General features: G+C 39.9%; 1 protein-coding gene across 2 annotated transcripts in view; it reads left to right on the top strand.

The window, feature by feature from the left end:
* Window positions 1-14,095, top strand: part of oprl1 (opiate receptor-like 1) — a 227,766-nt gene extending 213,671 nt beyond the window's left edge. For both annotated transcript variants that reach the window (XM_088081709.1, XM_042491602.2), the window contains one exon: window positions 10,893-14,095. In XM_088081709.1, coding sequence (XP_087937835.1) covers window positions 10,893-11,437 — 545 coding nt within the window. In that variant the 3' untranslated portion in view covers window positions 11,438-14,095. The remainder of the gene's footprint in view (window positions 1-10,892) is intronic.
* The last annotated feature ends 1,620 nt before the right edge of the window (window positions 14,096-15,715 follow it).

A 15,715-nucleotide genomic window follows, 5' to 3' on the forward strand; every position in this document is an offset into this window, starting at 1 on the left:
TTTCTCATTTAGTGGCAAACAGCCCTGAGGCTGAATCCATCATTAAATCCACAGGAGCCGGCCATCAACGCTCAAAAACTGAAATCATTAACACCAGCAGAAAATGATCCCAACCCTCAACAGGTTGAGATAGACGGATCACATCAGCTTTTATTCTGAAATTGGCTCACTGACTATGGCGATGCTCAAGGCTCTGCTTTTGTAAACTGCTGTTCATTATCGTTGGTTGTCAATCTCAGAGCTGTCAAAATTTATTGAAGACTAGAAAGCATTAAAAAAGGATGCTTGCGTTTTTCCAACCAGCTTTGTATCAGAACAACGTGAGTAGTATGTGTAGATGAACTGTGGTAGACTTCTTCTTCGGCTTAAAACGTAACTCCAGTGGCTGACACAAGAGTTTGGCTCATTCTCGGGTCTGTTGCTCAAACTTATAGGCTGTAGTTCCACATTTTCGTATTGCCCTCCACTCATGCCGCCATGCGACACAAAGAGTATAAACGCAGATCAAGAGACAGACCTGATTAAATCTGATTCAATTGTAAGAGTGCTGATCAAAAATAAACCAAGATTCTCTTCTGTTGCATATTTCTGGCCTCAAATGTTTCCAGAAGCAGTTTTAGCTCACTCTTTAAATGTAATACGAGATCATTTTTTGCCAGCCAGCCGTTGTTGTTTCAAACAGACGGGGGTGCGTTAGGTCATCCACCAGCGGGAGCGTTTATTGGTCTGTTGTGGCTCAGTGCATTCTGGTAGTTGTAGGTTTTCTCCCTCATGAGCAAAAGCATCATGTAGCACCAATTTCAAAAGTATTTGGTTCTTTCTACTTCACAAATAGCTTAGTTATGTGCGGACTCTCTTTATATCGGCGAAATACTTCTTTAAGACAGGGGTCCCACACTCATAGAAAACCTGGAAAAGTCATGGAATCTAACTTTCTAGGCCTGGAAAAGTCGTGGAATCAGTAACGTCTTTTGAAGTTTTGAAAAAGTTATGGAATTTTGTTGTTTTTTAATGAAATGGTTACAGTAATCTTCAGTGGAGAACCTTCAGCATAATGTAACATAACGTCAGGCTCATTTTCTGTAGCTGTGAACTCAATGTGGCACTAATATCTCGTGGTAACATTAGTTTACCGTCACATACTTTTTTTTTATTGTCTCCCAACGTTTTGTCTCACTCCATTAATGCCAACTAGCTGGAAGTATGTTGAATATCTGATCTTGATATATCTTTGGATAAGAGAAAAATAAAGTGATTTAACATGTAGGATCATGAAGTTTCCATACCTATGCTTCGTCTTACTGCTATCTAGATTCTGCTGCATTTTATAGATGGAGCAACGTTCCCATTATACATTGTAAATGATTGTGGACATTTTATGTTGGGGCCTTGAAAAGTAATGGTACAGTTGGAAATGTTGTCCATAAAATGTGTGAGAAACCTGTAAAGAGCACTCAGACTTCCAGCATGGCTGCACTCCTCTACATGTTCAACATTTAAATCACAGAAAAATGGAAATTTTCATCTGGATCAGCATCAAAGTATTAAAAATATCTTCCAGAAAAGGCTGTTTCTCACAGGCTTATGAGTAGCGTTCATAGGGAGCCACTGTTGTGAGATGGATTTAAGTACAGGTAGCATGAAAATGTCTCCAAAGTCTCTGTAAAATCTGCAGGGCGGCATGCAGGCCAGTGCCTGTAAAGATCCATCTAAAGCTGCGAGGTGTTCATGCAGGCAGAGCAGGTAAACAGGGGTAAACACAGCTCAGGTATAAATCCCAGCTCAGCCGCTGTCAGAGCCATTTATCAGCCAGGAGCTAAAGAGGCTAACACAGCTGGAGGCTCAGAGATACACGTTATACGTGGATAAGTTCACGTGTAAACAACTGACTTCAAGCTTCTTGTACGTGTCTGACGCCCCATAAACAAACCTAATACAAATACTTTCTTTTCTGTCTTTTTAATTTTACCTGAAACAGAAAACTTTCATTTTAGTATAATTTTGTCTCCTGACAGCCACTGCTGCTCTAAGCCTTATTATGACAATATAATGTGACCTTGTCTCTTAAAAGCAGAGGACAGGGGAGAAGCAAGAGGAGAAAACTAAAATAGTGAGGAAGAGAACGGACAGCTCAACGTCTGAGAAAAGAGAAGAGAGAAAAGAGACACAGCGATCTGTAGCCCACAGAAAGGCAGTACGGTGGTTGTACTGGGCAGCTTATATTCATCAGCAGTGTAGAACTGGTATCTCATCACATGTTCCCGAGCCCAAATACAGTAGGTGTTTTGAAATTTTCTGCTGGCGCAGCTCTAAGGAGGGCAATATCTTCATTTTAGTGCACGCTGAAATATCTGAACTATTGGGTGGATTGCCGTGACATTTGCGCAGTTATCCACGATCCCCAGAGGATGAACACTAAACGATGAGCCCCCGATTTTTCATTTAGCACTGCAGTGAAGTTGAATTTTTTGTTTTAGGGAGAAATATCTCAACAAGACGCATGGCTGAGTGTCTTTATACGTTTGGTATTTGCTGACAGTCATTTAATTTAAGAAGCATTTTTAAAGGCTTAACATGTAGTAGTTTTACCGAATGTTGTCATTATTATCAGACGTGTTTTTAGCTGAGGTTTCCTTCCACACTTCAGTGCTGACAGTAGTTTTCCTCTCTCTTATGTAAAGGATTTGAATGTTATTCACATGCTAACTTGTACTTGTAAGTTTGATAAGTGTTAATTTCACGTACCATTGCTTTATTAGTAACCCATGCAGTTAAAGATATCAATGATGAATCGTGGTGAAGATAATTAGACGTCTTTAGCAGTGAGATTGTGTTTCGTCTGTCTGTATACTCTTATCACTTCTCACATTAGTAATAACTTTATTTATATAGCACCTTTAAAAACACTGTTTACAAGGTTCTTTGACAAGCAAAGCAAAAGCAGAAACTGGATGTTCAGAAGCAAAATACAACAACAGCGAGCCAAACACTCAAAACTATGATAGAGTTAGCATGGAGTTAAAACAAGAGGATCAAAAAATGCAAAATGACAATATAAATAAAACTAAATAAATAGATCAAAACAACAAAAGCAATAAAATGAGAAAATAAAAAGGAAAAAATAAGTTAAAAAGAAATCACATAAAAGCAAGTCTTTAATCACTGGTTTAAAAAGTGATTTAAAAGATTTAACCAGTTGGGTTTCCGTTACAGATTTACGCAAACATAAGCGATATTTTCGAAATGGTGATGTTCTGTCACTTCTCCTCCGACGATAACATTTAAAAGCATCGTGATGGATGTTCAAAACATTAGCAGGTTTATTGCAGCCACCGCACGAGCCGTCATTATATCCAGTAGAAACACATTCAAGCAAATTTTATGGTGTGTTTTACTATAAAATCAGACCGAATCTGCCAGCTTGAATAGGTGTGTTTTGAAGTCTCGACTTTGGAACAGCCAGAGGGGCCCGACCCAGACCAGTTTTAAAAGTGATCAGCAAAATCTTAAAATCAATTCTAAAACAAACAGGAATCCAATGGAGAGAAGCCAGGATTGGGGTGATGTGAAGTCATCTGTTAACCCTTTAAAACCTGAGCAAATTGGTTAGATTTCTATCAAAAACAAGGGGAAAGGCAACAACTAAACAAGACATGGCCCAAAAGTTAGTGAAAAATTAATTAAAAGCTTCCAGAAAATTACTTCAAAATTAGCAAAAGATTATAAAATAAATTAAAACCAATTATTATTATTATTATTGGATGTTTTTCTCTTTCTTGTTACAGTTTACTTAGTTTTTGCAATTTGTGGGACATTTTTTGCCTTTTTCCCCGATTTGCTCAGGTTTTTTAGGTGTCAAATAGCTGCTGAAAGGCATCCGAATGCAGCACAAGTAAAACTGACGATCATCCAGGTTTTAAAGGGTTAAACACTGTGAGAAGTGTGTTCCCTGATGGAGAGCTGAGGCTTTAAATCCCTATTATTTTCTTGAGGTGAAATATCAAAAGTGGCGTCAGGATGTTTGGACTCAGCAGTTACAGCACCGAGGCGGCGGCTTCACCGAGGTAACACGCTTCCATGTGTTCAGGTTCAGGGCAGCAGGATCCAATCACTGCGAGATCACAGCTACTGTCCTCAGAAAATGAGAGATACTGGGGGAGGAGAGGGTAAAAGGGAAGAAATGATGAGTGAGACAGTGAGGAAAGGTCAAAAGTAGAAAAAAAAGAGGAGAATACCGTTTGGTTCGAACTGAAAATAAAGGGGAGGGCAGACGGGATTAGCACTAAGACAGAGAAGAAAACAACATAAAAAAGCAAGACAGCAGAGAATTGTCAAAAGGAAATGTTACAAGAGAATAAAGGAAAAGAAAGAACGATGAACATATAAAGAGGAGAAGTAAATAAAGCAAAAATGGGTTAAAAAGATAGAAAAAAGAGTAAAATGTTCAGATGTGATGGGAAAAGAAGCGATAAAGAGGAGAGGGAGGTGAAGAAAGAAAATAGAAAAATGGCTGATAAATTGAGAGGTTTAAGTAAAATGAACTGAAAGTGAAAATAACAGGTCTGAACCAGACGTGTGAGAGCGAAAAATCAAGGAATTGAAAAGAAATTGATGAGGAGAGCAGCGAAAGTGGGAGAAAAATGCAGACAATCCAGGCGGGAGGAATAAGAAAAAAATATAAGAGGTTGGCAAAACGCAATAGAGGGGAAAGACGTGATAAACGAGGGGAACGAAAGCAAAAGTGCAGAATCACAGAGTGTGAAATGGAACCCAGGATGGGACACAGATCCCTGGTTATAGGAAGAAAGTAAAAAAGAAAGGTGTGGATGGGACTGATGACAGAGATATGGGAGGAAAAAAATGACAAAGAAAACAAAAACAGTAGATATGGAAAAGTTTAGATTAAAAAGAATAATCGAGATTAGAAAAAACAAGCATCTCTCGGGGGATCTCTTCACATATTTAAGTGCTGAGTTTAGATAGCAAATCTCGCTCCACAGTCCTCCAATATCACCGTTATTCTCTGCAGGCCGACAGTTAGCCATTATTTTCCGGGTTACTTTTTATGCACAGTTTGTCCTTTTATATCCATATGCTCAGTATTATTCCTCTACAGCTGCAGCTTCTTAGTCCCACCACAATCGTTAAAAAAGTGTCACAGCGGTAGAAACCATCTGTGGCGCTCCAGAGGAAGAGGAGAAGTTCTTAATTTCTGTGAAAAATGGATGAAAATCTCAGAAACAGAGGAACATGGTGAGGGTTACCATGAGGAGCGCTGAATTAAACATTCTTTGACGAAGCAATAGAATATTATAGCAATGTTTGCTTCTTCCAACATGATGATGTGAACTTGTTTGACATTAAGCCTTGAATTAATGAAGGTTAGTTTGGGCTAATTGCGTATACTATTTCACTGCAGGCTCTGAAAAAGGTGGCAGCACATGATTGTGCAGAAACGGAGGGAAGTAAAAGTCATGCATTGGCATTTTCAAAGGTGAGATATTTCAAAACAGCCGTTGAGTGACTGCTGCTAACAGCTATCGAGTGATTGCTGCTTGACCTTTTTGCACGCAGCGTCCGGTGCCGCAGAGAAGCTTTAATGGAGCAGCGATAAATCCCATCTCTGAGATTTCCTGTTATCAGACATCAGCTCCTCAGACGGATAAGAGCTCAGGTATTCCACGTCTCCTGTCAAAATGCTGAAGAGTGGATGTATTTGGTGCCCATCTATTGAAATATTTTTCAAAAACGACGTGTTTTAATGTGCGCACATTCATGTTAGCGGCAGTAAACTATAAAAGGTGATTTCGATTAGTTTGGTCGTTTCTTTTATCAGTGGAGAGTCTGTTGTCCCCGGAGAAGTAAGGTTGCTGGAGGTAAACGTCTGATATCAAATGTTCCTTGTAAAGTGTTTGATGATGATGACGAAGCCGTCTTGAAGCTGTGGTGATTCAGGTGTGCATGTTTGGGTGTATATCAGTGGACTGACGAGCTGTCGGCCTGTCTCTGGGCAGAATGAGAACGAAATTATAGATGATAAATCAAAGTGTCCACAAGGTTTCCTGTCAGAAATGTCAGCATTGTCTGAGGAATGGAGGGAAAGAGACGGAGAGGAAGCGGTTTCCTCATGATGAAGATGTGTGAGAAGGTGAAGATGAAATGAAGGTAGAGATGAGATGATGTTATTGAACCCCTTCTCATGACAAACCAGATCACAGAACTGTTGCATGGATGGAAAGTGCAGCAGCAGCTTTACTTTTATCAGATTCTACTTATATCAAGTACACAGTGCTCGACTGATGCAGGCTTTAAATGGAGACGTTGCAGCTACGGTTGCTGCTGCATTTGCAGCTCAGTCACCAGAAGACAATGTTGGCTTTGTGCGTCTCTGGAAACCAGAGGTACTTTGCATTTGTACACAAGAAAAGTGCTGGTTTATGGGTAATTGCAGCATTTCAGTTTATTCGACCTGTGGCTGTGTTGGTTCGTTTCGTTTTTACTAAAACAAAGCTGCATTTCTAGTCAAGATTGTGCCACCAGGGCGTCCGGTGGCTGAGTGGATAAAGCAGATGCCCCATGAATGATGGCACTGTCCCTGCTGCGGCGGCCGTGGGTTCAAGTCCAGCTCGCGGCCCTTTGCTGCACGTCATCGCCTCTCTCCCCCTTTCACACTGTTGATCTGTCCTACCTAATAAAGGCAAACATGCCAAAAAAGTAGTCTTAAGAAAACAAAGAAAAAAAGATTGTGCCACCAAAAGCTGCCTTTTAAGCTGCAGACCGCTGAGACCAACAATCCAAAAAAACGAGTTTTCAGTCAGTAATTACAGGTTTCTACCAGCCGTTTATTATTTTTTTATAGAAAAGAAAGTAAACAATTGTTTTGTTTAGTTTTTTAGCAAACTGCTGCTGTCTTTCCAACAGGAATAGTGTCATTGAAAGCAGATGTGGGTTTTTTTGTGTTTTTTTTTAGCTTTGTGCCTGAACCTAACAGCACACTAAACATTTGGAAACAACAACACGTAACCTTTAAACATATCCCTAAAATAAGATTGTACAAATGTAATATAACCTTGGTTTGCAAAAACATACCATGCTGACATTTATTCCTGCTACTGGTTTTCCAGTTGCCCCTAGTCCCTCAATGAAAAGGGGTCATTTCACCACAGGGATCAGTACCTTTGTCACATTTGTTGCCGTTGTTTTCCTTCACGTTTCAGGCCTTCATTTCCACCAGGGAACCATTTACAGCCATTTTTATAAAACGCATAAACTTCACAGCCCCATCAAGCAGGATATTACTATTCCTGTCCTTTCACACAGACTTTTACTGTGTTTTTGATCAATGGCTGGAGTGTGGTAGTAATGGAGCCGAGGTTACAGCTTCCATTTTTACCGGGGACACCAACACACTATAAATCACGCACACCCGTGGCCCTGCGAGATGCAGCGGATAAAAGCATCCACCTAATGGAATAACAGATCAACTTTTCCCTTTCAGCAGTTCCTATTCCTGTTTGTTTGATCTGGCTTTATCTACACTCTATATGCAGTCTGCACTGCACTGTGTGTGTGTGTGTGTGTGTGTGTGTGTGTGTGTGTGTGTGTGTGTGTGTGTGTGTGTGTGTGTGTGTGTGTGTGTGTGTGTGCGCACCCTGCCTTATCTTCCTGCTGCAAACACAGTTTAAGGATTTAATTCAAAAACTATACACTACATTTATGTTTCTTTTATATCCAGAGCCACTACATCATAAGTACTCTGGTGGAGGAAAAATCAGACCAAAATGCCGATTGATTTATGGCTTAATATTTCAAAAAATATACAAAATTGTACAGTTAAATGAATACATTGTAGAGGAATAAGGTTTTATTTCAGGTTTTGTTCAAGTGTTGTCCCCTTCTCTTAGAAAAGTGGGACACTCATTTATTTGAAGTTGTGCCCCTGAGGGATTTTAACATTTCGCTAATTGATTAAAAACACACCTGTGATTGCAGGATAATTATTATAATCAGAGGCACACAGAGAGCGGCTCAAGTGTTCTCAAACTAACTGTTACGCTCTGCAGGCTTATTGACGCCGCTTGAATTTGAAGTCAGAGAGATTTCTTGGCCTTGCAAACAGTCTCAGGATTTAGAATAAAAGAAATGTGATCTTTAATCTCCACTCACTCAAAAGCTATGATTAAAACATGAAATTCATCTAATGGCAGGAATCCCAGAACCAGAGCACATCTAAAATATAATCAATGCTTGTTTGGGCCATTTGTTGTTTCTTTGATAAATGGATTGCCAAAAAAAAGTATGTATGGGAGATTATTTCCTTCTTTCCATTGCTCTTTGTGCCAGGCTCAGAGCGTGCTGTTTTTTCACTGACTAAGCAAGAAAGTATTAAACTGCTGCTATAAGCAGTTTAACACTTTTTTACCAGTTTAGTTCAAAATGTCAGGTTTTCAGGATGTGCAAAAATAACTGTGTTTAATTTGAGGATCGTGCTTTTTGAAAAAGTTTTTACTGGATGTTCTCAAGTCAAATCATAATATGAGACTGAAATGTTGGAAATGGAAAATGGAAAAAATATTTTTATATTTCTCCATGTTAAATTTTTGATATGTGATGTTGTGTTATTAAATGATGTCACCGGATGAGTCCGCATGTTTTCAAAGCAGTAAATAAATGCTCGCAGGCTGCCAATTAGGCATTTTTGGTTGCCAAAATGATAATATGTTTGCCATTTTTAATCAACTTATATTTAGACTATGTAAGAAATATGCTTACCAGGTTAATCATCTTAAAGTGAAATTAAATAATGTTTCAAATCTTTATTACAGTAACCGAACAAAATTATTTGTAGTTTGTGTTTTACCTCATACTGAAAAGAATTTGAATCTAAGTATTAGTTTATGTGTCCACCCTCAGTTCCTTCAGTTCCTCACACGTAAGTAAACGTGAATCGCTAAGTTTAGGCTTGAGTTTGGTTGGTGCAACCAACATGAAATCCATTTTGAAAACGAGTTTTGACCAAAAAATGACACAAAACAAGGCTAAATAACTATAAAGTGTGTGTGTGTGTGTGTGTGTGTGTGTGTGTGTGTGTGTGTGTGTGTGTGTTGCTCCTATGTAGTAGAAGGGGGGGGCTTTTGCATATTCGTGCCCTGGGGCCCATTGTCTGATAATCAGCCCCTGCACCTAATGCCATCATTTGGTCAACTTGGCTAATACTGCCATAAGATGAAGTATATGTGTATTTTTTAAGGTTTATCATTTTCCAAGAAATATTACGAGTTAATCAGTAAGCCCGGCGCTCCTTAGATCTGCAGCAAACCTCTTGCTGCAGGCTGGAGGTGAAAAGGTTCAGTTGTTTGTTTTTTTTCTGTCATTCACGGCCGTTTAGGAGTCAACTTTTCTCTGGAGTTTGTGATTCATCGCCGTCCTGCATGATAAACAGATTTTCCTCCGGTGCCCAAACCCAGCAGCTGTGATTCATTTGGGCAAACGAGGTGATTAGATTCAGCGTTATCAGGAGGAGTGGGACGCTGCGCTCTGTTGTGATTTAGGCTGAGCGCAGGTGTGTTTTTGTAAAAGTGTCAAATTTATTTTCCCCTTATCATTCACCGAAACTGTCGGTAACTCATGCAGGCGCATTTTTGTTTTTCTCAAATTTTCTCCTCTTTTAACTCCTGATTGTGAGGTGTTTCGGGTATTGTATGAATTTTATGAATTTAACTCCTTCGCATATCTGTTGCTACTACTGTGTGATATTTGCTACGATATATTTTTAACCCTTTGAAACCTGGATAGGCATTTTTACAAGCCATTTCCTGTTTTTCTTCTTTTACTTTTTGGGATAATTCTAGTTAATTTTTTTGTAACTTTTTACTTATTTCTTGCTCATATTTGGGTCATTTCTTGTTAAGTTGATATCACTTTCTTTCCATGTTTTTGAAAGAAAACAAGCAAATTTTCTCAGGTTTTAAAGGGTCAAAGAACATTTTCTGACCTCTGAATGCACCTGCTTCTTCCAAAACTCTATTATCATCCCTCTTTCTGTTATCCCACTTGGTCTCTTCTTATCCATCTGTAGGTCCAGACACATTTATCTTCCTGTCTTCTCCCTCCCACCCCACAGCTGCAGACTTTACTGTGATCAAACTGATTAAACGTGTGAAAACTGACTCTCATATCATAGTTCATTTATCCTGCCTCACTTCGCCCTCTGTGTATTATCAAATCCCACTAAAGATGCAAATATGTTTTTTCATACCTCAATTATGTGTGCCTGTCTTCTGTTATTAGTATCACTGCTTAATCTACAGTAGTAATTTGCATTTTTAATCAGCAATTATTATTTAGATGTCTCCCACATGTTTTATCCGGTTTAATTGCATCATGTGTAAATGAAGGGTTATTGTTTTGAATGCACATCAGTAAACTTATGCCTATTTCCTCTCTTTGTGAGAGTTTCCAGCATCACAAAAGCTGTAAAGATAAGTAGCAAGCTAGCTGCCAATGAACGCTGCTCATTGGTTACAGTTTGATTAGCAACTTGAGACAGGTCCAAACAACATGTTGTCAGATTTGATTAAAAAAATGAAAAGCTACATCGTCAACATACAATAGCCAGTTGGTTACGTGATTTCATTTCGTTCATTCATCCTGCCTGAAACGCTCTCTCTCGCCCATTCAAACATGGTTGGTCAACACTACTTGGACTACAAAGAAATCTTGCAACACCAAAATCTTGCACCATTACCGACAGATTCTGTATACATCTGCAGGATCTGTTAACAGAGATTAGTGTGTCCTAATTCTTCAGTCATCATTCTCTTTTTCTCACCACATATTTAACTCTATTCTTTTATTTCTCCTCTTCTCTTCCTCCTCTCCAATGCCTCTAGGCGTTGAGTGCATTGTGGTTTTACCCGAACCGAGGAGTCACTGGGATCCTGTCTTTGGCACCTGTGTTTTCCTTTTCTCCTTCCTCATCCCTGTCGCTATCATCAGCATCTGCTACAGCCTGATGGTCAAGCGCCTGCGCAGCGTTCGCATCCTGTCCGGCTCTAAGGAGAAGGACCGCAACCTTCGACGCATCACTAGGATGGTCCTGGTGGTGGTGGCAGCATTTGTCGTCTGCTGGACCCCCATCCAGATCATGGTCCTGGCTCAGTCGCTGGGCTTCAACCTGAGCAGCTTGTCTACTCTAGTCCTGATGCACTTCTGCATCGCGCTGGGCTACGTCAACAGCAGCTTGAACCCCGTGCTCTACGCCTTCCTGGACGAGAACTTCAAGCGCTGCTTCCGCGAATTCTGCAACCCGTCGCCGTTCCGTCTCGACACCCAGCAGTCAGGACGAATGCGGAGCATCGCCAGGGAGGTGGCGGCAGCTTACAGCTGCAAGGCCGATGGTGGGGGGCCTGGAGGAGGGACGCCTAATCCAGCATGACTAGGCGTGGAGCTCCCCTTGGTTGGGGTAGACCCCCAGCAGAGGGGAGAGAACCAGGGGACAGGGAACTCCAACACAGAATTGACGCAGATTACAGCTCTCTAGCGGCACGAGCCCCCCCGCCCCCCAACTAGAAGACTTGCCTGGGGTGGGGGGGAAGGAGATGAGGAGGATGGGATCGAAAGGAAGAGGATTTAGGAATATGGATGGATGACAAACGTGTACGGGTGGAGGGAAATGGGATAAATTGAAAGCTTGAGCGGGAAAGGTGGTGGACGTCTGGGTAGGAGACGGTGCCGGATATGGGAGTAACTCAAACCTTTGTGGATCCTGATGTTGGAATGACAATGACCCTAACTCCATTGAGGCGGTAAGATATTTTGGAATGTAAGACTCAAGGATCCAACTATCTTTGGTTGGACATAAACCCAAAAGAGAGACACATTGCAGCTCCAAAAAACAACCATACAGAAACTGCACTTGCCAGCTGAGGCTTGTACCAAGTCGCTGCATCTCTTGAAAGATGCCTGTAGTCTTGGGTATAAGAGACAGAGAGATCGGGGCTCGACATTTGGAGAGAGCTTATAAACAGCGTGGGATTAATAGAAGGAGTGCAGATACCAAAATAGAAAAAAACACCACGCACTACTTTGGTGCTTGTAGAAAGATTATAAACATTGGAAGCACGGACCTTGGCTATGTGGTGGTCCACGGACTGAAGACTTGCCAAGGAAGCTTTCTGGAAGTGTGAAACAGAGAATAAACACTTTGACCACAGTTTATAGTATCTTTATCAGTTGATGTTTCAGACTAAATAACTTTATGTCTTGATCTGTGGACAAAACGCCCTGACTGAATAAAGACTCTGTCTTTATCGTGATGGTTTCTCTCAGAATGGGGCTACGTGATGGTAATATGCTGCTGAGCCCTCAGAAGGACTTAAACAGGCACACAAAGTACAATGTGATATATCAGCCTGTAGACAGGAAGTTGGATGTAATATCTGCAAACAATAGCCGGTATGAGGAAAAGAACAATGTACGACAAGCTACTCTTGAACAATATTTCTTAAACTGCGGACCCAGAACGTGGTCACATGAATGTTATTTCTTGCAGGAGCAACATTTCTCAATGTGTACTGAAGAAAAATCAGTCTGAGAGACCCGGTCCTCGAACAAGTTTCTTAGAGTTTTTGAAAACTTTCTATGATCACCTGTGGGGTGTCCGAAAATTAGATTTAGGGGGCAGGGGACAGCCCGTGAGATTGTAACCAGAAAGAACAGCAAAAACTCAACAGAGAATCAGTTTCAGGGCACAACATGATCGACAGTGCCTGAAACATCAGTTAGCCTGTATCCAAGGGAAGGGTCACCCATATCAAATTCACATTAAGGATTTGGCGTATGTAAAAGTGATTCAGATAGACGTCTGAAATAGAGAATTTTTGAGGTAATTGTGTTGTAAGTGGTTGTGAATTTTAAAACAATCTTTAAATTTTGAAACATGCTCACTGGATAGTATTTTCAACACATCTGTGATTGTATGAATGAACCAGACATCGCTTGTAGAACTTCTTAGGTCAATAAGTTTAAAAATGTTAGAATATCTGTAAGATAATACACAGTAACAAAATGTCACACTACAGTTAGCTAATATGCGTTTCCTACGGTAGAGAAGGAATGGCCCACCTCGCTCTCCTTATTCCTAAACTTAAAACTTAAAACTGATTAGGCGTAAGGCACCGGAGGCAAAGAGTACGATCATAAGGAGAGTTGTTTGGGTCATTTCATTTGCTTTCCTAGGTTTTGTAAATTTGCCTACGGTTTTGCAGTTTAGCCAACGTTTCAAAAATGTTGAAAAGAAGGGAGAAAAAACATGAATGTTGCAATATTTAATGATTATGAGGAGGGCTGCCTATCATTTAGATTTGATCTGCTCTGATGCTGCTCACTGATGCTCTTATTACATCCTAGTTTTTATATATCTCAATAACGCCTTGAGAGAATTTCTTCAAATTCGGCACAAACATCCATTTGGACTCGTTTATGAACAGATGAGATTTCTGCGGTCATATGTCGAGGTCACTGTGATCTATCATCCATCTTATCCCTCTCAAGAGCACCTTAAGGGAATTGCTTCAAATTTGGCACAAATGTTCACTTTTAGTCAAAGATGAACTGATTAGAATTTGGTGGTCAAAGGCCTTGAAAAGCCGTGCACTCTTGTACCTGCAGCAGAAATATACCACTTTCCTCTTTTCATAAAATGTCTTGCAGTGATTGGATTTTGCTCTGTCATAACTTTTTCTTACAAAACGCTTGTTACTACTTCCGGCCCGCCATAGTACATGCACTATCGCTGACGTGGTCATAGCTGCTGAGTTAGATGTTTACCAGCATAAAAACACCAAAGTTTGCTCTTAGGAGTGAACAAAAAAACAATTGTTTGGAGTCAACACCATCTTAGACATCCTGTTTAAAAACTAAAAGCATGTTTGCAGCTTGTGTTTCAATTTCCCATGATATCTACCATCGTTATTTTGGCTAAAAGCTAAGTAAACATCGTAGAGGTGATATAATCACAGATGTTTTGAAAATGACGCGTCCGGTTGTGCTGTTTTTTCCAGGTCTGTTGTCAGGTTCGGGGTGTATTTGATGGGGTTCGGGGTCGAGGGTTGGGGTTTGGGAGTGTTGGGGTTTGAGATATTTTAACGCGGGGACATTTACTCTGGGCGGGGACGGGTAGGGGTGTATCGAGCGAGTCATTTGGACTCCCAGCACCACAGTGGCAAAGCAGGAGGACGGGGTCACAGTGCTCTGACCCCACTCCAAGGGACAAAGGGGCTCTCTCTCTTCTTAGTGTCTTAAAGCGGAAATCAACGCTGAAACAGAAACCACGTCAGGTATTCTCATTTTCCTGGACAGTTTTGGAAATCATACTGACAGCATTATACCAGATACACTTCCAAGTTTTGGACGTCTTCTGGGACACTTTGACAAGAATAAAAAGAATAAAAGACATAAAATGTATTAATCGAAATGAATTATGAAATGAAGAAGAAGAAGAATATATAAAATGATAAAACATATTTGGATTCACCTGTTATTAAAATAAAAACAGTTTTGTCAAAATTATTTTTAGAAAAATATTTATGCACATTTCTTAAAAATAACAAAATGTAATCACTTTTTCAGACTTTTTAAAAAATGGATGAAAAAACAGGGAAATACAGATTTCTGCAGTTTCACTTGTAGGCAAGAAGGCAGAATTTAATAATTTTATTTCTATTAAAAGTCTTGAAGCAAAATCGGTCATTCAGTTTTTATGGAAGTTTTGGTTGATTTTTCTGATCAACAGCTCAATCGAAACATTTAGAAATCATTTTTTATGTCATCAGTCCTTTTTCGTGAACTGTCAACAGAGCTTCTGTCCAGAAACAGTTTCTTTCTTAATTAAAATTCATAAGTTTGTGTTTGTGAAACTTAAGGTCTCATGCCACATTTTTAGGTTGCACACTCAGTTATTCACACTCCTCTGGTAGTTTCGGCTGCAGTTTTAAAGATTCGGTAGACGGTTAAAATGTCGAGACCTCATGAATTAACGTGGATTCTGTTTTAGGGTTGGTGTCCTCTTTAGTTTTATATGTGTCTCTACATATAATTTGGTAATTTTTAATTAGTTAAGATGTCTTCATTTTGAATGCTAAAGATATGAGTGTTTCACTATTTTTCGTTCTTTCGGGACAGCAGGGGGACATCACTTGCCGTCAGGAAGAGTTGTGCATGGTTTGCTGCCAGTGTTATTGTTTTCAAGTTCAAACCAGTTTGTTTGCTGCACTTAGTCTTTGCAGCACATATAATTTTTTTTATTTTTTTTTGGTCATTTTCTTAATTTTCTTTTGAGAGGAACAATTCTATGAACTTACATTGCCTTAAATATAAAGTGAAGTCTGTTAACTGAAGCTCGCTCTCTGGCTGGATAAAACGTGTTCTAGTTTTTACTGGTGCTTCGCTGTTAGTTTATACTCGTCCAGACGTGTATTCATAAAACCTCTGAGGACAGGAGCTTTCAGGCCACAAAACTATTCATTTTCATTCTCTTAATATAGCTGTCTTTGGCCTTAAAATTAGAGTTTAACCACTTTATGGCTGCAAAATGCCAGAGCTACATTTAGTGCCAATGAACCATTTTTAGGGAGGTGGACATTTTTGTGGACAACTTTGTACTATAAAAATGCTATTGTGTCCTTGATTTTTACATTTTGTGTCTAAAATGAAA

Source organism: Plectropomus leopardus, chromosome 9 (assembly GCF_026936395.1).
Source record: "Plectropomus leopardus strain MGB_pleo_1.0 chromosome 9, ASM2693639v1, whole genome shotgun sequence".
Lineage (NCBI taxonomy): Eukaryota > Metazoa > Chordata > Actinopteri > Perciformes > Serranidae > Plectropomus > Plectropomus leopardus.